The sequence below is a fragment of the Aquarana catesbeiana genome, linkage group LG07, assembly GCF_042186555.1.
Source record: "Aquarana catesbeiana isolate 2022-GZ linkage group LG07, ASM4218655v1, whole genome shotgun sequence".
NCBI classification, from domain to species: Eukaryota; Metazoa; Chordata; class Amphibia; order Anura; family Ranidae; genus Aquarana; species Aquarana catesbeiana.
Genome location: NC_133330.1, coordinates 277,750,241 through 277,777,832, shown reverse-complemented (window position 1 = coordinate 277,777,832; position 27,592 = coordinate 277,750,241). Strand labels below are relative to the sequence as shown.

The following is a 27,592-nucleotide window of genomic DNA, read 5'->3' as shown; positions in this document are numbered from 1 at the left end:
ACACTGGGCGATACTGTGCCAGGTGATCTTAGTTCTGAGAATTCGGCACAAAAAGAGGACCTGTCAATGGGCATTCCCTCAAACGTATCAAGGATAACTAGTGTCCCCATTGAAAGATTTCTCCTCTATTACATTTCTGGGGACAACTCAAAATTTCATTTCCTTTCACTTTTAATGGTAAACATGACAAATAGAGAGAGGGAATCTCCCTGACTATCTGCTAGATTTTAGCTCTTTAACCAACCATGGTCAGAGACCCTGGATTCATATTTAGAGGATCCTTCTGTGCTACAGGAACTGGAGCTCTTCCCTATGACCTTGCACTATTGTGTCGTTGGGCTGGTGGATATTCTCTGTCAGGTATCCAAGATAGGTTCTTCCTGAGCACATAAGGCTGATACTTTGGCTTAAGTGTTGGTCTGTGGAGCTCCCCTGTATTGCACTTCCCTTTGTCTTGCGCCAAGTGTCCTAAATGGGAAAAGCCACATTGCTTGAATGTGGTGCATACTTTTCATGTTTAATTCTCAGGCTATAGCCTCTTTTCATCAGTCTGACTGTCATTCCTGAACTATCCTGCAAGGGTCAGCGGCTTCTTGTTCCACTGCTGCTGGTGGATATTTTGGGGCTTTGCCTGTCCTTGTTTGAGCTTGTTAACCATTTGGTTGCTGTTTTGCCATACCTCAGTTGGCCTGCTTTGGGATGTCCCATTGGTGACTGAAATACCAGCATAAAAATAGGATTACATCAGCAATCACTCCACCCTATATTTGTATTGCTTGCTACAAAACTAAAGGCATGCTGGGAGTGGGAAGTGTAATCTTGGCTGTCCCTACAATTTTGATTTGTCAGTGTACAAATATTTGTAAGTGGCTACTTAATCCGTTGGCGACTGAATTACCAGCCTATGTCCTGTGATGTACTCCAAGAAAATTATTTTGCAGGTAAGAAAAAAATCTATCCAATCCATTTTATTTGGCGGAGATCATTTTTGTCCTGCTACAATCTGCAAAACAATAAAATGTGTTCATTTCCACATAACAAAAAAAACTGATTACTTTATGATCAAAGTGAACAGTGAATTATCACAAATACAAAAAGATGATTTCCCTTGATCCAAGGTCCTCATTTTGGAGAATGGTAATAAATTATTACACATGTGAATTGGTCAGAGCATTCTAATTTCTTACTTCCTCATGGTTTTTATGTACTGCTATGAATCTCTTCCTTTTTATTAATTCACCATTGGGCAAATCTGTGTCCCAAATATATTCTGGGGAAAGAACCTTGGTAGGTTTATTATATACCAAATATCTGTTGAGATGGGACTCCTCTTGCCAAATGGCTTCAATGTTCTTTTTCTTGTCCTCCTTGATCCCATTCTGGCAAGCCGTGCTAAGCTTGTGAATTTCTTCCACCTTCCCACCATACAATGCTGCCATGTAATAGAAGTCCCCTTTACCAAAGGGTACATAAGCTGCAGAAATGGGCCTTCGCTCATATGTAAATGCTTGGAAATCAGAAAGAAAAAATACTGGGTGCAGTGTGGCAAATAGGTCACTAAGGATTTCCACTCCCATATGGTCATTAAAGACCATGTCCACATCAGCACATACCAAGTAGTCAATTTCCTTTGGCATCTGCTCCTTTGTCAAGACTGTCAGGATTTCCATTCGTCGCATGGACACATCTTGCCATCGCTTGTCAGCAGACACTTCATGCAACTGCAGATTGCGACCTTCACCCATTTTGGGCTGAACTACATCACCAATTTTGTCAGTGTAAACATAATATGTAACCTTGTGGCCAACCATGAAAAAACGTTCTGCTGATTCCAGGAATGGACCAAGAAACCGAATATACCTAGAATGAAAGATTTCATTGTTAAAAAATACTCTAAATAAAAAAAAAAACACATCCTAGAATATCAAAGAAAGCAGCATAGTATTCTATGAACCATTTTGTGTTCCCTTTATATTTACCTGATGAAAATTTACCAACGTAACCTGATCAGCTCACTTAAAAGGAAAACCAGTAACACATTTTTCTGAAGGTTCGTTGGACAGTGAGCTGAAGAGAAACAAACGTCCCTAAAATTAATGTGTATGTAAACCCCAACTTCTTTTATTGTTACCCTTGCATTTTTTTTTTCTTATACAATTTATACAATATATTTTTGTTAAGATTTCCATCATAAAAAGTTTTACAGAAAGAAAATATGGACATAATTTAGAAATCTAGTAGAGCCCATAAATGCAATAGGTTCCCCTAACAGCGTAAATCTGGCACTTGGTATATATTGCTTTAACAATATTAAGACAGCATTACAAATTTGAGACAAGTAATCAAATTAAAGCACGTAAAAGGCAAAAAAAAGAGGGTAAAACCTCCCGGGGCTGAAGTGGTTAATAGGGTTGCAAAATAAGGATAAAAAATATCCTGGGGAGCCATATCTCCTAAAAGTGAGAATGTCGGTAATGTAGCTGTGCTGATAATTCTTCCATTCTCATAAGGTTATTCAGTTTGGTTATCAATTCTGTTATAGAGGGTACGCGCTGGGATTTTCAATACCTCGGAATTACTGCTCTGGGACACGGCATGCCCCCGATCTCAGTAAAGACCCGATAACGCAGCTCTTTACCCATGTGATCGGCTATGTCCAATTACAGCCAATCACACATAAACATGGAAGTGCCGTGTATTGGCTCTCCTCGCCTTACACCGACTGAGTGGAAGGAGAGGGGAGCCGAGCAGTGGCATCTCTTCGCAGGGGAGACCTGTGCATGTAATCAGTACCCTGATTATCAGTGCAGCCCCAGCAGTGATGCCAGTCAGTGACCATCAGTGACACCAATCTGTGCTCATCAGTGATGCAAATTTGTGCCCATCAGTGATGCCTTTCAGTGTCTGCTCATCAGTGCTGCCCATCAGTGCCACTTATTTGTGATACCTATCATTGCTCATAAATGCCATCTATCAGTGCGGCATATTAGTGTCTCCTCATCAGTGCCCTTCAGTGCTGTCTCATCAGTGCCCATAAGTGCCGCCTCGTCACTACCCATCAGTGCAGCCTATCAGTGCGCCTCATCAGCGCACATCAGTGAAGGAGAAAAATTACTTAGTTTCTGTCAGAAAATTTTGTAAGTAAGAAAAACTTTTTTTTTTTTTTAATCAAAATTTTCTGTCTTTTTTCATTTTTTTAGCAAAAAATAAAAACACCCAACACTGATACCACTAAAAGAAAGTTCTATTTATGTGAAATTAAATTATAAAAAATTAATTTGGGTACAGCATCGAATGACCTCGCAATTGTCATTCAAAGTGTGACAGCGCTGAAAGCTGAAAATTGGCCTGGGCAGGAAGGGGGTAAAAGTGCCCAGTATTGAAGCAGTTATAGACATTGTCTCAAAATGAATGTATATGTTTGGTAGCACTCTATGGATCATCAAATAGCGTCCAAAATCTTTAATGCAGAATGATCAAATCACAAGGGACATAGTGTAATGTTTTGGAGCCACTCAGGACCCCTTCGCCAGGCATGTGATCATGACGAAGGCATGTGATGCCTGTATTATATTTGTTATATGTAATTAACACTACCCTCTCCCCAGATTGATAATGCTGCAGTCCAATAGTGTCTCTGTTGCTCCTCCATCCAGAATTCAGACAGGAAGTGTGTTACTAGTCAGATCACCAGGTGAAAATAAAACGTAAATGAAAAAAGAAAACCAAGGCAGCCACCAGATTTAAGCATTGGCAAGTTCCAACATATTTAATTTTTATTTTTGCGTTCAATGCCACTTGACTAAAGGATTTGTCAACCTGGGTCCTTACAATTAAGGTAAAAGACACAGAGTAGGTGACATGGATTTTATATGGCCACAGCAGCCAAATTGTTATTAACCAAAGAATAAAATAACATCCCATAAAACATACCAATAAGTGCAAATTCAACAATATAATGCCCAACAACAAGAGGTCTTTGGGTGTTTTTAAGGCACAATTTTAACTGGAATGGTCAATGTCCTCAGCCACGCCCCAACCGACTCAAAGACGTTCCGACATCACACATACTTCCATATTCCCCTCCCCCAGGGGACCTAGCTCCTGGGAGAACCACCGCTAACCAAGTGGAAGCGCCATACCTTAAATGGGCCCCACTAATCCTGTAACCTTGTAATTCCTCACTGACCCCCTAAAGACCCCTTGACCCGCCAACTCCTGTGACAAAATTAAGCAATATACACCATGCAGTAAATTATACTTATATACATTTTTATTATTTATTTATGTATTTATTGATTTTTTTTTTTTTAAACTCAATCAACACTAGAGACACAAATACCACCACTACCTGTCCAATGCGCTAACCCCTAATACCAGGGCGAAAGGGTGGGAAGTTGCCATTTCTCCTGACTCCTTGGAATGCTAAAGAAAACACCCCTCTGCAAGACCCTCTCCTCTGGACCCTGCCCCTTTCAACATCTGCCTCCAATCAGGTAGGGTCTCCACCCCTACCCACAACACTGACCTAGCTGACTGTTCCCTGACCCTGTTCCTCCCATAGTCATGCAGACCCTCCGTTCATTTTCTCCTCCAGGTCTCACTTCAAGGCCTTTAACTTGGGGGGTGGCAATATATTAGTAAAAACACAGCCTATACAGATTGGTCAAACACTATTTTAGCTTTCCTGACAGGCTCCATGGCAGCATACGTGTGGGTTGACCCCGCCTCCATAACTACTCAATAGGACCCCTCCCTATAAATTTCAGCTGTGAGCTCCCAGCCGTGTTCCTTTTTTGACCTCCTCCGTAGGACCATATGTTTGGTTCTCCTACCTGAAGACGATGTCCTGCGATCGTATCGGCCAACTGATGTGATGTCATGTCCCTCCGATAAGCCTTGACTGCTAGCAGGGTATGGAGTGTATTGCAGAGTAAGCGCTGAAGAGCTGGAATCATTGGAATGACAAGCGCGCACAGGCCTTTTACCTAGCAGTATGCAGGTGGCCATTATCTGCCTGAAAGCCCGGTGTGTGTGTACGGACGTTCCTGGCCGAGTCGATCGTAGGTGGTGGTGAAGTCTAAAATCTCAAAACTATACCCTTTCAAGGAAGAAGAGGTTAAACACCTTGAGTCAGCTCCCTTGGTAGATGCTGCATTAATGAGACTTGTGAGGTATGTGACTCTCCCTCTCGAAGATACAGTCTCATTTAAAGATCCTCTGGGGAGACGGATACATTCCGACCTAAAAAGGATTTATTTGACAGCAGACACAGTGTGCAAACCTGCCCTGGCCTTAGCAGCAGTCTCTAAAACTTTAGAGGCATGGTCAGACAATGTGAATGATTCTCTTAGAGGTATCTCTGAAGAAGCGGCCAAGAGCTCCCCTATTCAGGAAATCAGGCTAGCCTCCGCCTTTCTGGGGGGAGGTCTCTATTGATGTTATTAGCCTTGTGGCTCGGGTGATGTTGTCAGTGGTCACCGCCCGTCGGGCCTTGTGGCTCCGACCCTGGTTGGCGGATCCAGCTTCTAAGCAGGCTTGGTGCCGTATTCCCTTTGAGGGTTCATCTCTCTTTGGCAACAAACTTGATAGCGCCATTACCCGGGCTACGGGTGGTAAGTCAGGGTTCCTCCCTCAAGATAGGCGTTTACAGAACCAGAAACGCACCTTTTCAAGAACGCAGAACACCGACCGTGCAAGGGAAGCACGTAGCTACAGGCCTGGTCGGGAATTTTCAAGGTCCTGTAAATCCAGGCAGTCCTCTTTTAAAAAGCCCACAAAAAAGGATTCTACTGGTAACCAGGACTCCACTAAGTCCTTTTGAAATTGGGCTCGCTCAAACATGTCAGGCGGGGGCTCGCCTTCTCCATTTCCGGCATGTTTGGGTGGCCTCAATTCGAGATTTCTGGACTGTCAGGACGGTCTCCTTAGGCCACACCTGGGTTTTCAACAGCACTCCCAGACTAAGATTCATGCCAACAAATCTTCCAAGTTCAGAGGAGAAGAAACAAGTTCTTTTAGCTTACGTAAGCACTTTATTAGCTCAAGGCGCAGCTGGCGAACGAGGTGAAGGCATGTATTCCCCTCTATTCTTTGTGCAGAAGAAGAACGGCACATGGAGGCCTGTTATAGACCTGACTCATCTCAATCGGTTTATCCGAAAGGAAAAAGTCAAGATGGAGTCACTATTAACGATTCAACAGTCGGTTCATCTAGGAGACTGGTTGGTGTCAATAGACTTGAAAGATGCCTACTTTCATTTTCCAGTGGCGGCAGACTTCCAAAAGTTCCTTCGCTTTGCAGTAGGCGATCAACACTTACAGTTTACCTGCCTTCCATTTGGTCTCACGACATCACCTCGGGTGTTCTACAAGGTTCTGTTGGCTGTTGTTGCTTTGCTCCGAGTCAAAGGAGTTCGTCTTCACCACTATCTAGACAACCTCCTCCTTCTAGCCCAGGACAAGGGTCAACTTCTAGAGCACAGGAGTCTAGTAATTGCCACTCTCCAAGAGTTTGGGTGGCTCCTGAATTTAGAGAAAAGTCACCTGAATCCATCTCAGTCCCTCACATTTCTAGGTGCCCATTTCAACACACTAGAAGGCACCATCTCGCTACCCGAGGAGAAGATTGTGGTGATCCGGGACAGGATCCGCTCAACACTCGCTTCATCTCACCTGTCCGCTCTTCAATGTCTGAAGGTGATTGGAACAATGGCAGCCACCATTCCCATGGTGAAGTGGGGGCAATGGCACACTCGCCCATTCCAGAAAGGGTTTCTCCAACAATGGGATTCTCCCAGCAAGAGTCAGCGCATCCTCTTCACTCCATCCAAGAGAGAGTCTCTCCTTTGGTGGCTCCAAGGGAAGAATCTCCGCAACTGCCACTCGATTCTCCCCATTACATGGGTTACAGTAACCTCAGATGCCAGCAATCGGGGCTGGGGTGCTCATTGCCTGTCGGAAGTGGCTCAGGGCAGATAGAACTCACCACCTCAGAGGATTGTATCCAATATACTGGAACTTCGAGCAGCCTTTCAGGCGCTCAGATCCTTCCACCATCTGATAGAAAACTCCTCAGTGATGCTCCGGTTGGACAATACAACCACGGTGGCCTACATAAGGAAGCAAGGTGGAACTCGCAGCTGGTCTCTCCTACAGGAGGTGGAGCCAATCATGAATTGGGCTCAGAAGAATCTGTCCAACATTTCGGCAGTCTACATTCCAGGGGTCCAGAATGTACAGGCAGACTTTTGTCCCGTGTTCAAATGGACAACAACGAGTGGTCCCTGCACAAAGAGGTGTTCAAGTGGCTCCTGACACTGGGAGTGTCTCCAGAAGTGGATCTGTTTGCATCCCCATGCAATTACAAACTGACCAAGTATTATTTGAGGTTCCGGGATCCCCAAGCCTATGGGATAGATGCCCTCACGGATCGGTTTAGGTTCAAGCAGGTGTATGCCTTCCCTCCGGTACCTGTGATACTCCAGTTTCTCCGCAGGCTCAGAACAGAGGAGGTGGAAGTCATAGCAGTAATACCGTTTTGGCCCAACAGGCCATGGTTTCCCCTCTTAACTCTCCTCAGTTATCGGGATTCAATTCCTCTGCCTCTCAGGCCGGATCTTCTGTCCCAAGGCACAATCCTGCATCCATGCCCTGCTCATCTACCTCTCAGGGTCTGGTTTTTGAGAGGGGAAGGCTTGAAGCCTTAGGTTGTCCAGAAGAAGCCATTCCGACTCTTCTTAATGCCAGACGAAAGAGCACTAATAGAGTTTATGAACGTATCTGGTCCAGGTTTACAGAACACATGGCCTCTAGACCTAATCCTTGTGGTTCTCCAGAAGTCCAGGATATCCTGAGCTTTCTCGGCGCTTACAGGAATTTCATGGGCTAACCACGCCCTGAATTGTTTAGACAAACAGACTTTCTTTTTATTCTTCTACGGGGAAAAAATAAAGGAAAACGGGCCTCAATTAGATCCATTTCTGCTTGAATAGTACAGACCATTCAAAGGGCTTATAAAGCAAAGGGCTTGGCTCCTCCAGAGGCAGTGACTGCACACTCAACTCGGAGTATCTCAACCTCTTGGGCGGCTTCTCGTCACATCGCACCTGATGTTATATGTAGAGCGGCTTCTTGGTCATATATTAAAGCGTTTGTTTCCCACTATTGTGTTGAACCAGCCGCCCTGTCATCCGTTAATTTTGGTTTGAAAGTGCTGTCAGTTGACAGTGTTAAATAAATGTATTTTCTTGCTCAGCATTGTGCCCACCCGGGTGTGTTTGGCGAGTTATTTCCCACACGTATGCTGCCATGGAGCCTGTCAGGAAAACGGAAAATTTATATCAAATACTTACCATAATTTTCCTTTCCTGATAGGCTCCATGGCAGCAGGAGTCCCTCCCAATGTTTGGAGTAGGCTAGTTATGAAACACGGCTGGGAGCTCACAGCTGAAATTTATAGGGAGGGGTCCTATTGGGTAGTTATGGAGGCGGGGTCAACCCACACGTATGCTGCCATGGAGCCTATCAGGAAAGGAAAATTACGGTAAGTATTTGATATAAATTTTCCGTTTTTCACTCCCTCACACTTTTAATGTGCTGGTAAGTCTCCTTTTTTTAAAATAAATTTGTCATGCAGCAGATTCCGTTCTCAAATATATTCTCCATTCAAGCAATATTTTCTGATTTACACTCATAAAAAACATAGAAATATGTTAATTAAATTAAACTATAGTAAAAACATCAGAATTTTACAATTACAGTTTATTTTTCAGTTTGTCTTATCTTAGATGTCCTAATACTTCTTGTAACTGCTCAACACTGAGGATGTGCGATAAAGCAGTCCTATCACACCTTAACCAGTATATTTACTTATACTTACTTTTTTACAGCAAATACAAACAGTCCTATCCTGGTGTCCTTGTGGTGTTCATTTAAAATGTTTAAATCATATAGTCCATCCCAGATGATTGGGGCAAGCCAGGGAGTAATGGCGTTTAGACCAGCTTTCCTGGTGACCGAAAAAAAAAAAGCATTAGATCAAGAACATTAAAAATAGCACTCAAGCCAGTACTGGTTTCCTTTAACAATGACAATTGGTTGTCCTGTTTGTCAGTGCTGGTTATGTTGCAGTCTTAAATGGAAATTCCAGGCCAATTGCTAAATATAAAGCTAAAACACATATATAACACCTGTTTAGGCTGAGCCCTTTAGACCGGAACGGGTCATGTATTTATGTATGTATTTATGTGGCCTGAGTCGCTAGGTGCTGTGTGCAGGCAACCTATATTTGTGGACATAGCAGATGCACAGACACAGCCATTCATCCCAATTCATCAGGCATGCGGGAGCAGGTGAGTGACCCCCGAATGCACACTGTCTGCCTTTGTGGCCACTTACCTACATGACTGTCTAATTGGAACAAGTGGCTGTGTTCAAACAGTCGCTACGTTCCCATACACTTACATGGACTGCCTGTAGGCAGCATCTGGTGGCTCAGGCTAGCAAAAAACACATGGCCTATTAACAGTCTATGGGTCTCTGCTCCCATGTGAATGTTGCCTTTACCTGCAAACAGTGTCAAAGGCCTCTTTTACACTGTGTGGCAGTGGGACCCTGTGCTACCTGGAAGATTGCTGGTTTACTCCAGATTTTGGAGAGACAGGCACGCTGATTGCACAGCTGTGTGCTGGGCTATTTAGTTGTGACCTGACTATGGCTCAGGGCCCCACACAACAGACACAAGGTCTGTGCATGGGAGTCAGGTGGACTCCCATTGCTCTACAGGAGTCAGGGGCTGCATGGGGCAGCTAGAGCGTGCATGTCTGCAGGAGGCAGATGTACTCTGTGACAGAGCAGCAAGGAGCTGATCATAAGTAAGCTATAGGAGAGCTTGACTCCAAGGAACTCTTTTGGTCTGAGGAGCAGACCTATGGCCTAAGTTGGAGGCCTGAAGCAGCCGTGTGGCAAGAGAGTAAAGCCAGGAGGCTGAAGTGTTCTGATTTTGCAAGATACAGTAATGGTGGAACCCCCTGCGTGGACTACTGATGTCTTTTGTGAACTTCTCTATTCGTTTAAATAAAAGTGGGCTACCATGCCCTTAAAAATACAGTTTTGGACTGGTGCACTCATTGAAAACGCACCTACCGCTTGAGTCTGATCACCCCAATCTTACAATGGGCATTCCGTCTGTCTGTTTTTCATCCATGCATTCCTATGGGTAAGCAGATGTAAAACAACCTTGTCTGTTTGCATCAGTTTTTAGACTGCTTCCATCCCATTCCATTTTAAAATGGAACAAGTCTGCATTTTTGTTCCGCTTAAAAAAACTGAAACAGACAAAAAAACGAATGGTCATCCTTTTTTTTTTGTCCGTTCCGTTTTTACAAAATGTTTTTATTTACATATTTTTATTTACTTTATGAACCAAAAGTTAACCTGTGACCCAGGTAGTGGCCAACAAAAGAAGTGACATCATCTTCATCTACTGTCATCCAGGATGAAAAACTGATATAAAAAAGTGGTTGAAAACGGATGAAAACAGATATAAACAGATGAAAAACTGATGAAAAGTGGGCACAATAAGGGGCCCACAACATGGGATTGTGGCTGCCAAGGGGTTTAAAGTTTTATTAAAAAAAAAATATATATATATATTATTTAAAAAAAAAAATGAGCGGGCTTGTCACGTGGCAGTGAGCGGGAGAAACGTTTTCTCCACAGGTGCAGGAGGTTATATAAGCTGCCCCTGTGACAGATCCGCTCACATTTGCCCTGAGGTGGCTTAGGATTGAGCTCTGCGTTATTACTGCAAGCTCTCATAGCCGTGACAGGACATGAAGTCTCTTGTCAGACAAGTTCTTGAAAGGGCTGGAGCGGACGGCGGTAGCGAATATCTCCACCGGTGTCTGGCACTCACTGAAGAGGACTCTCCTTCGGGCACAGCGTCAGCAGAGCTCCAGCCAACAAGGGATAGAACGGAGCTGTCCGTCTTATCTCGTCCGGCTGTGCCTGCCTCAGCTCAGAACTCTCCAGCTCGCTCTATTCAGAGGAGTTTACCGGTGGAGTGCCCAGTCACAGACACAGCAGCGGTGAGTGTGAAGCGGTCTCACTCTGCAGCGGAGCGGGAGGATTCACTGCCTGGGGCTCAAAGAGTGAGTCGGCGCGGCAAGAGGAACAGACGGGTTCTTTCCCCTTCTACTATCCGCAGCAGTAGAGTTAGAGGCCGGACACGCTGCTCGTCAATATCGCTTAGGGAAACCCCCTGCAGGGAGGAGTTGTCGCCGCGCAGCTTAACCAATGCTCCTCCTGCTTCTCTACATATGGGTATGGCTATGCCCAGAGCAGTGTTGTCTCCTAGCTCTGCTGGGAGGCATCCCAGGCAGGTACCTCAGGTCGGATCTTTGGCATCACTGGCATCCAGGCCGTCCAGGCTGGATGAGGTGAGGGCCCCTATGTCTCTTTCATCCAATACAGGTCTGGATGTTAGCACAGCACAAGGATCAAATATTCCGGTTATTTGTAATCAACCAGAGTCCAACTATGCGGGTGAGTCAGCTCAATCTGTTTTAATTAACCAGTTGCTTGTTTCTTTAAACAGATTAACAGAAAATGTATCTGTTAACCATTCCACATCTGTATCTCCTTCTCCAGTGAACGTCTGGTCAGGTAATTCTGTTGATAATATTACTCCTGTTTCTACAAATACGAATATACCAGCTTGTTGTATGCCTGCTTCTGTTTCTGAGACATGCTTTAAAGAGGTTCTTCCTTGTGAGATGTCGCCGCTAGGTTTTCACCTGCCTTTATCAGTTAAAGAAAAAATTTGGAAAGGTGAATTTTTAGATTTATTGTCTTTATTACCTATTGTTAAAGATTTCCTTACAAAATCTGATAAGAGGTCCGAGGACGGCACTGATGACAGGCGCCGTCCTGTTTCTAGATCTATTTTTAATTGGTTGCAGGCTTTCTGCATATTTTCTGCAATAATAGGTGAGAAGCATCCAGAAAAATACACTGGGCTGTTTCAGCACCTGGAACATATTATAGAATCATATAAGAGCTTTGGCGGTATGGGATGGTTTAATTACGACAAATCATTTTGTCAAAAAATTGCGATATATCCCAATCTGAAATGGGGTAATAAGGATTCTCTAAACTGCATGTTAACAATAAAAATTACATTTAATAATTGCTGTAGTAATAAGATATGTTATAAATGATGCTACTTATTTGATATGAATAATATGTATTCTTTGTTTCCATAGCTATATGACAATCATTCCTTTATACCATCTAATTATAGAAAGCTCCTGAAGAAGCGGCTAATTTAAACCCACAAGTAGAGCAATGAATATACAGATGGTATCTATGTTCTAATTCTTGTGACTTGTTTTATTCTATGAATATGTTATTATATATATTTTTGTAATAAAATCCCTTTATTAATAATTTTACTCTGTTCAATACTGTTCAATATCAGTTAACATACGGTACCATCAAAGTCAAAACATAGCCTCTCTCTTGCTCTATTCTATATGCTACTTATTTAAATTTTTATTAATTTCCTAAATAATTATCTGGTGATTCTGTTAGTTCCCCTCTTTTCTTCTTGCATTCTAACCACACCAAGTAGGGAAGAACAATCATTCTGGCCTGGTCAGATTGTATCCCTGAGCTTACTGCCAGAAGCCACAAGACTCATATGTGTGCCTGTTCTCCCATAGATAGCTTTGCTGCCACACCTCTTGCCCACGCCTGCGTTGTTTGATTGACAGAGGCTCCTAGCAGAAGCCTTACCATCAAAACTCCAGACCTCCTCCAGTCTACCTGGGCTCGCTAGCTGCCTCAGTTTTCCCAGCCTCCCAGACCCTCTCTTGGTCTACCAGGCCCCCGTAGCCATCCCAACCATCCCTGTCCTTTGGACAAGAAGTCCCCTCACAAGGGATGCAGTCTGACAGTGGCAACCAGGTCTCCTGACAGGGGTCTGTCTGCAAATGTCAGCAACTACAACTCCCCCTGCTCTGAGCTATGCCCAGGATCTGGCTAATAATGACCCTGGCACACCTGTAATAAGAGAAACTTGTGGGTAAATCTGTGGGTATTCTGCTGTGTTAGCACCCTTTACAGCGTGCCAAAGCATATATAGAGGTGTGAGACGGTAAAAAGAAAAAAACATACCAAGGGGATATTCAAAAAAGCATTCCTTGCAGTAAATGTTAGTTGCAATTTATATGCTATAGGTAATGAAAATTCTAAGTAAGATAGGGCTGGTTTGATTATTCAAAGTAGCACATGCCAAGGGTGGTGGAGCAATAAAATGTGTTGCAGTGCTATACCCTCTGCATGAAAGCAGTATTCATATTCCACAAAGCTATACACATATGTAACCCATAGGTATAAGAATGGGTGGGGTATGCAGATAATGTGTCACAAATAAATGAAATGAAAAGTGAAATAAAAGTGACCTTGTTCAATAAATGTAAAACAATAAATGAAAAACTTTTTTGTGTGTTACACCCTCTGGCAGGCGTTATTATAAATCAGAATGCATGAACCAGGGATGTGAATCTGGTAATGAAAATAGGAATAAAAAATAAAACTAAACATCAAAATAAATAAAAATGTCCCATGCACCAAAAATGTGTTATTGGAAATGGGTATGGATTGGGATGTGTTGTACCCTTTGGTGGGTCTTCACCAGTGTGTGGAGTGGTGGAGTGTTTGCCCAACTAGGTTGGACCTAGTGCTGAGATGGTGAGCAAAATAATATCAAAATAATGTTAAACCTTACAATACATTTAGGTAAACAATATAACATAGATGCAGTGACTTGTGCTTAAAAAAGTGTCCAGTGCTTGCTGTAAAATAATTGCTTGAAAAAGGTGATTTCAAAAAACTTCTTAGTTGGGTGACAACCAGTGATTCGTGCTCCTTACCGTGCTCCTACTGTGAATGCACTCACTGGGTGGCCTCACGCCCCCCAGGGGTACTGTGTGTTCACAGTATCTGCCACTGTGTAGCAATTTCTGGAGCCCCTGGTCCCTGCTTATAATGTTTGGCGATATTAGGCTGCAGTTGACGTCTGCATGACGAAACGCGTAGGGTGGGGTTACAAACGTCTTTGCGTCACTTCCGGTCAGCCGAGAACAGGACACTGACAGCATCCATTTTCTTTCTATTGTTTACATGCTTTTTATACCCATACTAAATGTGAGTACATTTCTTATTCTCAATAAATAAATAATTTTAATATGGATTTACACTATGGGAATCCCTTCTCTTTTATATATGGGAAATGTCTAATAACATCGCCAAACATTAGGTCACCTGCCACGACACCTGCCATGTCACTTGCCACGTCACCTGCCACAAGTTGTGGATTGTCCACTTGCCACGTCACTTGCCATGTCACCTGCCACAAGTTGTGGATTGTCCACTTGCCACGTCACCTGCCATAAGTTGGATTGTCATTTGCCACGTCACCTGCCACAAGTTGTGTATTGTCCACTTGCCACGTCAGCTGCCACAAGTTATGGATTGTCCACTTGCCACGTCACCTGCCACAAGTTGTGGATTGTCCACTTGCCACATCACCTGCCACGTCACTTGCCACAAGTTGGATTGTCATTTGCAACGTCACCTGCCACAAGTTGTGTATTGTCCACTTGCCGCGTCACCTGCCACAAGTTGCTTGTTCAAATCTAACAACATATGGGTCAAATTCCAATTATATTTCGGATAACAGCAATGCTAGTGGTATATTGGATTGGATCAAGGGCTCATTAGGGTATATGAATGGTCCATGAATCACTGCAAGTAATTACAATTGTTTAAAATATTTTTTAATGGTTTTTCATCATTTGCCATCATTTTTAAGATTTTTAATGTCAAAAAAATAGGGCACGTTTAAAAACGCTTATAAACGCAAACACGGCTAAATGCGGTACTGGCGTTTAGCCACGTTTGGCATCTGAAACGTGGAAAACTTTTGCGTCTGAACCCATTTTTTTGCTTCTGGAAAAACTAAGTTAAGCGCAACTGCCTAAAGACGCCAAAAAACGAGACTGTGTACATGGACACATAGGATAATATTGAATGAGTTCAGGGGCAGTTGAAAAAAGTGTCCAACTGCCTCTGAGCGTGTGTTTAACAGCATCTCGTGTGCATGAGGCCTTAGATCGGAGAAGGAGAGCAGCCCGAGGTGATGTGACCAGCCAGAACAGATTGGAGATAAGGTATTTAGAGGCATAATTTTACACTAACATTTACACTGTGTAGGATGGCTTCATAAAAGAGAGGGGCTGGCATTGATATTTATTTAACTTTACTATTAATAGTGGCAGGAGGGGGGGCGGCTCACACAGGAGCAGGCAGGGAGGGAGGGGGAGAAGGGGGAGACCAGGTTCTGTACAGCTTAGAGATGGACAGGTTAGACAGCACAAGCATTGTGCTGTTTAACCTGCTATAAGCGAACAGGATCCTTTTTTTTTTTTTTTTTTTTTTTTTTAGGGTTACAACCACTTTAAGCTCCAAGCCCCGATCTAGAACTTCCAAATCCAGAGAAAGACAGAGCTCCTCAAATTGCAGCTCTGAGAATCCGGTGTCACTTTTATGCCAATTTACATAGAGGCAGGGTCTCACACTGTCACAGTAGTATGGTGGGGAAGGAAGCTTGACATTTCCAAACTGACATGGACTGAAGAGGGAGCTACACATTAACACAAGCTCTCAGTCTTATCCTGCTAAGGACCAAATCACACTTTCTAGAGTTATTTAATATCTTGGCCCTGGCCTACTGCCATTATTTTCAAGTCATATTTATGACCAGCTTATTCTATCTATGGTTATGAGTTTAAATTAAATCTAAAAATATCAAATCCTACCTTCCCTTTATATCATTCAGATGTAGTTTCCTCTCACAATGCGCCAATTCTACAGACTTGTCAATCACGTTCTGAGAGCAGACGTTCACTTTCTGTGAGCATTCATCCAGATTCCATAAGCAGTTATCCACTTTCTGTGAGCAGTCAGTTTTTTCCCTGACATTATACACGTGCTTCAGGTTATAGATACTGCAAGATAATAGAAAATAAGCTATCAAAATCTAAGCAGAAGTGTTATATCAACACAATAACTTAAAAAAAACACAAAGATTTGAAACATATAAAAGATATGAAAACAAATGTATAATTAACAGCAAGGCTAGACAACACTTTAGTTCACCAATCTACAAATTGCTACAAAGAGGGGCAAAATTAAACTTGGAATAAAAGTAACAAAAAAGCATTAAAAGTACAGTAATAAAAAGTAAAAAAGATAAAACGGAATTAAGATTAAAGGAAAACTCCAGCTTCATATAATTGATGTAAACATTTTTTTTTAATTTTGCATTTATGTCTCTCCAACAGGGTTCAGAAAACTTGGGTTATGTGGCAGCCAGAATCTTCTATTAGATGCCCATTGGAAGCAGTTCCTGTTCGATTTTGATAAGTGTGTTTAGGTCCAATGTACTCAGACAACAGTGCCATATACTCATTTGTGATCGGTTATGTTTAAGGGTACTACTAAGTTTTAAATATCCCTACATATGACATGAAATACAACACTTTTAGTTTATGTTTTTTTTTTGTCTAGTTTTTCGACCAAATATACTTTTAATTGTATGGTTTAACCCCTTGCCATCTGCCCCATAGCAGTTTTACTGCTACGGGGTGGCAGCTGTGTGCTGGATCACGTATATACTGTATATATGATTCCTGCAGGGGTGCGCCCGGGCCGCTTCTGCTGTAATAATTCACAGCAGAAGCCGATCTGCGGGTGGCGGGCACTCAATGTCCTCTGGCACCCACTGATCATCGGCAATACACAGAGAACTGAGATATGCCCATAGAAACAAGGCATATCTCAGTTCTGACGGGGAGAAGGAATGGATTCTGTGTTCCTGCAAAGCAGGGACTAGAATCCATTACTTCCCCTAGTAAAAGCAGCACACAGTTAACACACAAACACTGGCTAGGCACACAGTTAACCCCTTGATTGCCCTAAATGTTAACCCCTTCCCAGCCAGTGTCATTAGTACAGTGACAGTGCATATTTTTAGCACTGATCGCTGTATTAGTGTCACTGGTTCCAGGCAAAGTGTCAAACGTGTCAGAATGTCCACTGCAGAATCACAGTCCTGCTATAAGTCACTGATCAGTAAGAGAGGGTTTCCGCTCTCACGGACTCAGGTTTGCAGCCTCCCCTTAGACACACCCCCTGGGGGGTGAGATATATTGGTAGAAAAATTAAGGATAGGGGTAAGTGGCGCTACCTATATTGGGGTGCCTAATTGAATTTATTACTCTGTGCTAATGTGTACAAAACAAGAAAAAAACACACAGCAGGAAAACCTTTGGTTGGTGAGTGTGCTCCTAAAAAATAAATAAATAAATGGACCGTGCTAGTGTATATAAGCCAAAAGGATGCTCATATATATAATTGAGGTATTGCTACCTTCCAAACCAGTGTAGTATATAATAGACTCAAATATATAACACACACCCCCACCTATTGCATGAAGAGGAATCTGCCCAGTAGAAATCCCCCCTGCAAGTGATGTGGAACCTGAAACCTGAAGAGGTGGTGCTGGGATCAGTGACCACAGACTGGAAGTGCTGGGAAATTGTGAGCTGTGTCACCCTATATCCAAGTATAGGGACTGTGAGTTCCTGCAGGTAATGAGCCTTTACTACCAAATTGCAACAAGGTGATACAGCTGGAGCTCTGCAAGCAAGCGAGTGCTGGTGGAAGCAGAGGAGTGTATATAGACTGTATATAGGAGAAGTTGTCCCTAAAGTTTGTTTGGAGTCAAGTGGGCATCCCATATTTTCCAAACCCCATCCAAATTCTCAAATAGCAAAAAACAAAGTACTGGCTTGTTTTCTGACTCTGAAGTGACTGTGAAAATTCAGTGTGCCCGGCTGTGCAGGGTGGGGGATCCCATTCTACTTGCGGCTCATTAGGGGGTGTGCTACACATCTTTTACAGAAAATTACTTAGAACCCTCAAAACATTATATATTTTCTGAAATCTCTAACCAAATAAACATACTTTTCCTGACATGTTGTTGAGCATTTTCCCACGCATGTGTTTTAGATTATTTTCTTTTGGCACAGTCTCAGTTGTGAATCAAAAAAAAAAAAAACATGCAAAATGCAAGCATTTATGTTTGAATAGTAGCTCCAAATCCCAGCACTGTCCATCAGAGGTTTCTCAAAGGCATACTTGCCAATAGTCCCGGATTCACGAATTCTGGAGCCTCGTCCCGATTTTATTATTTCCCGTGATTTGTCCCGATTTCGGAGCTTGTCCCGGAGGATCGTAAATATTTTTGGGCAATAAAGTGTTAATTAGCATCGCCGCAGCCTCGGTATCCTCCCCCCTTGCCTCATTTTGTCCTCTTTGTCCTCTATTGGACAAGGAGGACACCTGCTCCTTCTGCCTGCCTTGATTTGCCAAGTATGGCAAGCAGGGGCGTGGCTACTTCGCAGTCGGAGCACATGGATGGATGGGGGAGGAGGTGCACACCGCTGTGTCACGCTGACTGCTGCTGTGTCAGTGCCAGGACTCTCACTCGGAGGAGGAAGTTTGCCTCCTCCTGTTTACACAGCACCAAGGAGGAGAACGTGAAAGGTCTGGGGGCGCCCGAGGCCGGGACCACCAGGGAACAGTCGGCGCCACGTGGGGGGAGCTAGTGTGTCACTCGGTAAGTCAAAGTGCTCCCAGCTTCTGTTTGAGGGGGAAAAAAAAATTCTCCCTCCCCTCCGCTGCAATGTCTGATGTAAGGGGGGCTTTGCTAGCAATGTCTGATGTAAGGGGGGGACTCTGCTGCAATGTCTGATGTAAGGGGGGCTTTGCTGGCAATTTCTGATGTAAGGGGGACTCCGCTGCAATGTCTGATGTAAGGGGGACTCCGCCGCAATGTCTGATGTAAGGGGGGACTCCGCTGGCAATGTCTGATGTAAGGGGGGACTCCGCTGGCAATGTCTGATGTAAGGGGGGACTCCGCTGGCAATGTCTGATGTAAGGGGGGACTCCGCTGGCAATGACTGATGTAAGGGGGGACTCCGCTGGCAATGACTGATGTAAGGGGGGACTCCGCTGCAATGTCTGATGTAAGGGGGGACTCCGCTGCAATGTCTGATGTAAGGGGGGACTCCGCTGGCAATGTCTGATGTAAGGGGGGACTCCGCTGCAATGTCTGATGTAAGGGGGAACTCTGCTGGCAATGCCTGATGTAAGGGGGGACTCCGCTGGCAATGACTGATGTAAGGGGGGACTCCGCTGGCAATGACTGATGTAAGGGGGATTCCGCTGGCAATGACTGATGTAAGGGGGGACTCCGCTGCAAAGTCTGATGTAAGGGGGGACTCCGCTGCAATGTTTGATGTAAGAGGGGACTCTGCTGGCAATGCCTGATGTAAGTGGGGACTACGCTGCAATGACTGATGTAAGGGGGGACTCCGCTGCAATGTCTGATGTAAGGGGGGACTCTGCTGCAATGACTGATGTAAGGGGGGACTCCGCTGCAATGACTGATGTAAGGGGGGACTCCGTTGCAATGACTGATGTAAGGGGGGACTCCGCTGCAATGACTGATGTAAGGGGGGACTCCGCTGCAATGACTGATGTAAGGGGGGACTCTGCTGGAAATGCCTGATGTAAGGGGGGACTCTGCTGGGGACACCTGATGGCATCTGGTGGCAGGCGATGTGGCAGGTGACACGCTTAGGGTTCCCACTGGTTCTGCATTATGGTGAGTTAAATAATTTCATTTTATATTACAATGTAATAATAGAAATAATGCGCTTCAATCATCCTGACACCATAACAACCATGGTGCTGGGATGATTGAAGTGCTAACACCAGGTGTTTGGAGTATCTTTATCTGCTGATTGTTAAACTTTCTAGAATACACATATTTTTATTGTGTAAGATCTGGGGCTGCTGTCCCGTCATTCCCCTCTCCCCCTTTCCCCCCTCTCCCCCTTTCCCCCCTCTCCCCCTTTCCCTCTCCATCCCTCATTCATCTCAGACTCTAACCACACCCTATTGAGCCACGCCCATTTAAGCCTCACCCACTATTTCTTGTAAACCACGCCCATTTTTGCCACGGCGTGCTGTGCGCGCCGCACTTGTATTTTTTGTTGAACCACGACTACAAATGAATGCCCACCCCCTAATTATTGTACGGCTCCGCCTACAGCCAAAAAACTGTCCCACATTTTTTTTTTGCAATGTTGGCAACTATGCAAAGGCTAAAAGTCCCGCAAACTTGAGCAGCTTACCAACCATGGGAAATAGATGACAAAAGTCACCATGAGGTGCAAGGAATAATGTTCCAATCTTTGTTGATCAATGGTGAAATATAACAGCATAGGCTCAGATTTCCAATCCACAATCAGATTAACGCATGTACCTGGTGCAATGTGGTGTCACCAAGAAAGGCTAAGGGCATACCCAACTTGATGGCCAAACCACTTGGGAATCGCCAGTGCCAAAAGGGGGGAACCAAAATGTAATGATGGCCCTCTGTAGTTAAAGAAAACAAACATCACCCACAAAATGGCCATACTGCTAAAGTAGAGGAGTACAGAAGGTTGTAAACATGGTATGAAATTCAAAACAAAACTGAGTGTCGAGTTCCTTGCTCTTTATCCATAACCACAGCTCCTCCAACATTTCTTTTTCCTTCTAGCAACTTTGCAGCCGACAGACCTGAGTCACCATGAGGGGCATCCCATTGATAGCTGGCCAAATCAAACTTCAGTTTTTATATGCAACTGCTGCTGGTCTGTTTGCTTTTCCTTAGTCAGTTTTGTGATTGAAAAAGTTGCTATGGTGAGAATTTAAGAACGCTCCCAACTTTCTGTAACATACATGCACAGGATGATCACATCGAATTAGCGAAGTAACACTGTTTGCTGAACACCACTACCATCAGAAACAAAATAGTGGCACTCAGTGGCAATCTAAGCTGATGTGAGATCATAGAGAAAGGGATATCTTTGGAGGCAATGGATATATTTTATCAAAGATAATATTTTTACATGACTTTAATACACTTCAAGGATACGTAAAGGTTTTTTTTTTTTTTAAACAAACAATGCCATACTTACCTCCTCTGTGCAAGGGTTTTGCACAGAGTGGCCCCGATCCTCCTCTTTTGGGGTCCCTCAGCGGCGCTCCTGGCTCCTCCTCTTCTCGAGTGCCCCGTCGGAGAAGTGCTTTCCCTTGGGGCACCTGTGCAGACGCGCTCCCGTGTCCTAATGCTGTGTCCATTGACACAGACAGCTCAGCTCTGTCCCTGGCTCCCGTGTCATTGGATTTGATTGACAGCAGCGGGAGCCAATGGCTGCACTGCTATCAATCTATCCAATCAAGACCCGAGACACCGGCTGGAGTTGGTGTGCTTGTCCCCGGCGCAGGAACGATCGGGCTCAGGTAAGTAAAAGGGAGGCTCTGGGGGAGCTGGTGCACTACAAGACGTTTTTCACCTCAATGCATAGACTGCATTGAGGTGAAAAACCGCAAGGGTTTCCAACCCCTTTAAGAAAAGCAACAGAACAGGGTTTCATTAAAGGGTACATCAGGGCAAAGTTAAAAATATAAAAACATAAAGGACCAGAACTGAGTTTCATTACGTCGTGTCAAAATTCAAATTAAAAAAACATACATAGAACATCTCTGCAACAGATGCACATTTCACTATGTTTTATCCCTTTTAAAGACTCTGCAAGTACAGAAAAATACATGCTGATGTTGCAGAAATGAGCTCCTAACCTAAGCCCTTATTCACATTTGAGCGATTTGTCATGTGATTTGACAGGTCAAACCGCATGACAAGTCGCAGCCTATTGCCGTCTATAGTACTGTTCCAATCAGTGCGACGCCGACTTTGCAGCGCCGCACCAATTTGCAAAAGTAGTTCCTGCACTACTTTTGCCGATTTCAGGTGCGACTTCAATAGACATGTGTGCATGAAGCCGCAAAGATGTCTTTTAGGTAGCACCTAAAATCGCGCTGACCTGCTACTTCACAATTAGCACAACTAGCACAATTTCAAAGTAGCATCAATGTGAACCAGGGCTAAATTCTGTTGTGGGCTGACAACACACAGCATTTTTTTGTGGCTTAAGTGGTGTCAGCCCTGCCTGACATTATGCTTCTTTTTCTGATCTCCACATTATAAGGACTAATTGATCTGTAGTCTATGATTAGAACAGGAGTGCTAATCAGGCTTCTTGGGATACCACAGGAAGTGTGGACAGGACAGCTCTGAATTTCTGAAAACATTACCAGGTATTTTTTGGACTTATCAAACAGATATAACAGAAAATGGTACAGCTAACAGACCAAAAGGGAGCATTGTTATTGTTAGGGTTTACATACCGTACATTTTAATTAATCCTTTAAAGCGGTTCTAAAGCCTAAGCATTTTTTACCCTAATGCATTCCTTACATTAAAGGAAAAAAATGTTTTGGCATTGATTTTGTCCCACCATTTATACTTACCTGAACCCTTATTCGATTTAGCGCTCTGCACGACTGCAGCTCTTCTCTCCCTTCAATTCAGGATCTCACTGGCTTTGCTGGGGCACCGGGCGCCATTGGCTCCCAGTGTGGTCAATCAAAGCCAGTGACGAGGGGGCAGGGCCAAGTCAGTGGACACAGCAGCGGGGCTTGGGAGAAAGGACACATGAGTGCCCCCATGGGAAGCCGCTTCCCGTGGGGGCACTGAACAGAGAGGAGGAGCCAGCAGCGCCAGTGAGGTACCCAAGAAGAGGAGGTTTGGGGGAGCTTTTTGCAATTTTATTGCACAGAGCAGGTAAGTATGGAGATGTTTGTTATTAAAAAAATAAATAAATTTGTGCATAAGGACAGCCTTAATAGATTTTTCCCAGGAACCTACAGAGGGAGCGGAATGGGCATTCCACTTGAGAATGATTTCTCTAATAGAACAAAAAAAGCTATCAATAGTTTAGTGCATCTAAGGCCTTTGATCTTCTGCCAGTTCTGGAGAGGTAGGGAGAGTCAGCTGAAGACAAAAGTTATTTGTGTGACCACCTCTCTCCTAAACCGAGCCACCCCCGGACCATTCCAGGACATATGTATGTACGTGCTTACACAGTCACCACATCTAGGGCATTCCTGTGACCTCAGAGGGTATATTCTGTACAGTCTCTGGGGAGTATAATAAACCCTGTGTAAGAACTTTACCTGAATCAGCTTGTTCCATGAGGAGATTAACCACTTACCGACCAGCCGCCATCATTATACTGTGGCAGGTCGGCACGATCCCACGAGCCATCGTAGCTATACGTCGGCTCCTTTAAGCGGGATAGAAGGCGCGCGTGCCCGCTGCACTCGGGGGGTGCAGATGCTCATGACTGACGGTCGCGATGACCGCCGGCCACGAGCGATCGCGGGCACAAGAGGCAGAACAGCAAATCCCTGTTCTGTTCTGTGAAGAGAGACAGATTGTGAGTTCCTAATAGCTAGGAACCACGATCTGTCATTTCCTCTAGGTCAGTCCCCTCCCCCTACAATTAGAAACACACACAGGGAACACAGTTGATCCCTTGATCGCCCCCTAGTGTTAACCCCTTCCCTGCCAGTGACATTTTTACAGTAATCAGTGCATTTTTATAGCACTGATCGCTGTATAAATGCCAATGGTCCCAAAAATGTGTCAAAAGTGTCCGATGTGTCCACCATAATGTTGCAGTCCTGATAAAAATCGCAGATCACCGCTATTATTAGTAAAACAATAAATAAATAAAAATGCTATAAATCTATTCCCTATTTTATAGACGCTATAACTTTTGCGCAAACCAATCAATATACGCTTATTGCAATTTTTTTTTACCAAAACTATAAAGAAGAATACATATCGGCCTAAACTGAGAACATTTTTTTTTTTTTTTTTAAAAGCTAAAATCGGGATATTTATTATAGCAAAATGTACAAAATATTGTGTTTTTTTGTTTATAGTGCAAAAAAAAACAAAAAAAAAAACGCAGAGATGATCAAATGCCACCAAAAGAAAACTATTTGTGGGAAAAAAAGGACAATTTTGTTTGGGTGCAGCGTTGCACGACCGCGCAATTGTCAGTTAAAACTACACAGTGCCGAATCGCAAAAATGGCCTGGTCATTCCGCAGCCAAATCTTCCGGGGGTGAAGTGGTTAAATGGGTTGTAAACCCTCATGTTTTTTCACCTTAATGGATCCTATGAAAAAACACCTGGCAGCCCCCCCCCCCCCCTCCGTTCAACTTACCTGAGCTCTGGAACTTCACCTGGCGGGGACGCGCTCTTCCTCTGTCCGGGGTTCTCGGCTCTTGATTGGATAGATTGATAGCAGTGCAGCCATTGGCTCCTGCTGCTGTCAATCAAATCCAATGACGCGGTTGCCGGGGGGCGGGGCCGAGTCATACATACTCCCAGTACTCTCTATCAAGGTCAGGAAGGTCTGCCTTCCATAACTCCCATAGCCGTTCCATCTTAGGAGAGTCTACACTTATTAATGCCAGGTAAAGAGCAGACAACGGTTTAGATAAGGATTCCGGAGCTAGGAGTACTTCTATAGGGTCCATGGTGAGACTCAGGGAGACAGGAAACTGAACACAGACTGCATGACGCAGTTGTAAGTTCCAGAAATGCATCCAACGTGGCAAATTGAATTTAGCCCTGAGTTCAGAGAAGGGGAGCAGGGTGCCCACCGAGAACACATAGAAAGAGAACAAAATATTACAGGGCACACATGCAAAAATTACATTTAACTCCTGCAAGGCCATTTAAAACACCTGAACATTTTCAAAAAATATGGGGATTTAGTCATACCATATGGCTGTATGGTGCTTAAGCCCACTTACTGAGTCAATCCCATTATCAGTGGGTCCTACTCTATCCATAGAATGGAAGATCCTGCTTCTCTGAACCATGGGAGAAATACACTCTCCACCTGTGTTATAGGAGGAGTCCTTTAGTTATACCACTGATAACGGGGTACTTTGATGCAGTAAGTGGGCTTAAGCACCATACAGCTATATGGTGTGACTAAATCCCCATATTTTCTGAAAATGTTCAGGTGTTATAAATAGCCTTGCAGGAGTTAACTGTAATTTTTGCATATGTGCACTGTAATATTTTGTTCTGTTTGTATGGTCTTATGGCTGCATCATCTTTAATGCATCTTTTAGGGTCCCCCAAATCTTTGTCGCCGAGAACACATCCCGCAAAGTTTTGACTCCATACCTGGCCCAAAAAAATGTTTATCACTTTTATTGCTATCGCAAAGGATATATACTGTATTGCGATAACAATACATCATGACAGGTCCTATTTACGGAGAGATCTGGTGTTTAACCACTTCAATACCGGGCACTTTCACACCTTCCTGCCCAAGCCAATTTTCAGCTTTCAGTGCTGTCACTTTTTAAATGACAATTGCGCAGTCATGCTACTCTGTACCCAAACTAAATTTTTATAATTTTGTTCCTACAAATAGAGCTTTTTTTTGGTGGTATTTGATCACCTCTTTGGTTTTTATTTTTTGCTAAACGAATAAAAAAAAAAAATAGACTGAACATTTTGAAAAAAAGTCTTTGTTTCTGTCAAAAAATTTTGTAAATAAGTTCTCTCCTTCACTGATGGGCACTGATAAGGCAGCACCGATGAGATGGCACCGATGAGGTGGCACTGACGATGGTCACTCATAGGTAGCACTGATGGGCACTGAAAGGCTGCACTGATGGGCACTGAAAGGCTGCACTGATGGGCACTGAAAGGCTGCACTGATGGGTACTTATGGGTGGCACTGCAAGGCGGCACTGATGGCTGGAACTGATAGATTGCACTGATAGGCATGACTGATGGCACTGGCAGGCATTGTTAATGGGCACTGATTGGCATCTGCCCTGCCACTGATTGGCATATCCCTGGTGGTCTAAGGTGGCATACCTGGTGGGCGTCCTTTATTGCCATCCCTGATTGTCCTGGCGGCATCCCTGGTGGTCCAGTGTGGGCATCCGTGGGGGGGGGGGCTGCGCTGATAAACAATAAGGGCAGACCCCCTGTCAGGACAGCCGCCGATTGGCTCTCCTCTACTCGCGTCTGTCAGACGCGAGTGAGGAAAAAACGATAAATGTCTCTTCCTGTTTACATCGTGATCAGTCATGATTGGACTTGGCTGATCATGTGGTAAAGAATCCCCGTCAGAGGCTCTTACGGAGATTGGTATAGCGGTGTGTCAGACTGACACGCGGCACCACCGATCGTCGCGCTGCGCGCCCCAAGTCAGGGTAGCAGAACTACCGCTGCACACAGAAGGTTTTTTACCTTCATGCAGAGAATGCATGAAGGTAAAAAAAACAAAACAAAAAAAAAAACCTTCTACCTTTACAGCCAACTGTTACCGGAAAAGCAAAGGTGTCTTTGAGGTGCAGCCAGTTATGAATAGTCTGGCTCCACCTTAACGTGTTTGTTCACCTTTACAGAGAAAAATGTAGAAGTGAACTTACACCATACGTCCTCCAAACCCAAATGCTCCCCACTGTATTTACCACACAGAGCCGGCCCAGCAGTCCTGGGATATTAAATCCTCCCCCTTCTCTGTGCAGTGCTTCCAGGACAGACCAGAGTAATTTTGACTTGTCAGCGCACAGTGTATCACTCTGTCCATCCCGGAAGTGCTACACAGAGAGGAGGAAGAAGAGTAGGAATTTCAAAACCCTGGACTTCTGAATTGGCTCTGTGGGTGTTGATAGCTTAGCATCAGAGGTAATACAGCAGGAAAGGTGGGCGGGGAGGGCGTCCAGAAAATATTTAAAATGGTTGTAAAGGAACTTTTTTTTAGCCTAGGCGGAGGGATTTCTCTCCTTGTATCTTTTGGTCCTGTTGCTGGTATGGTTATGATACCTTCTTTATCTTCTATAATCGGAGCTCTTGTTCGAGCACTGCTTTTTCTTATGTTTTGTACCTTTGGTTATACATGTGACTGTTTACAGTGCCTTGAAAAAGTATTCATACCCCATTGAAATTTTCTGCATTTTGTCATGTTACAACCAAAAATGTAAATGTATTTTATTAGGATAGACCAACACAAAGTGACACAATATTGTGAAGTGGAAGGAAAATGATAAATGTTTTTCAATTTTTTTACAAATAAATATGTAAAAAAGTGTGGCGTGCATTTGTATTTAGCCCCCTTTACTCTGATACCCCTAACTAAAATCTAGTGCAACCAATTGCCTTCAGAAGTCACCTAATTAGAAAACAGAGTCCACCTGTGTGTAATTTAATCTCAGTATAAATACAGCTGTTCTTTGAAGCCCTCAGAGGTTTGTTAGAGAACCTTAGTGAACAAACAGCATCATGAAGGCCAAAGAACACACCAGACAGGTCAGGGATAAAGTTGTGGAAAAGTTTAAAGCAGGGTTGGGTTATAAAAAAATATCCCAAGCTTTGAACATCTCACGGAGCACTTCCTATGTGGAAGAAGGTGCTCTGGTCAGATGGGACCAAAATTGAACTTTTTGGCCTTAGCGAA

At 43.9% G+C, this 27,592-nt stretch overlaps 1 protein-coding gene across 3 annotated transcripts in view; it reads right to left on the bottom strand.

Moving 5' to 3' along the window:
• Window positions 1-952: 952 nt before the first annotated feature.
• LOC141103610 (histo-blood group ABO system transferase 2-like) overlaps window positions 953-27,592 on the bottom strand; it is a 166,527-nt gene continuing 139,887 nt past the window's right edge. For all 3 annotated transcript variants that reach the window (XM_073593400.1, XM_073593399.1, XM_073593401.1), the window contains exons 3-5: window positions 15,884-16,072; window positions 8,881-9,009; window positions 953-1,860 (exon numbers count right to left, since the gene is read on the bottom strand). In XM_073593400.1, the coding sequence (XP_073449501.1) occupies window positions 1,176-1,860; window positions 8,881-9,009; window positions 15,884-16,072 (1,003 nt within the window). In that variant the 3' untranslated portion in view covers window positions 953-1,175. The remainder of the gene's footprint in view (window positions 1,861-8,880; window positions 9,010-15,883; window positions 16,073-27,592) is intronic.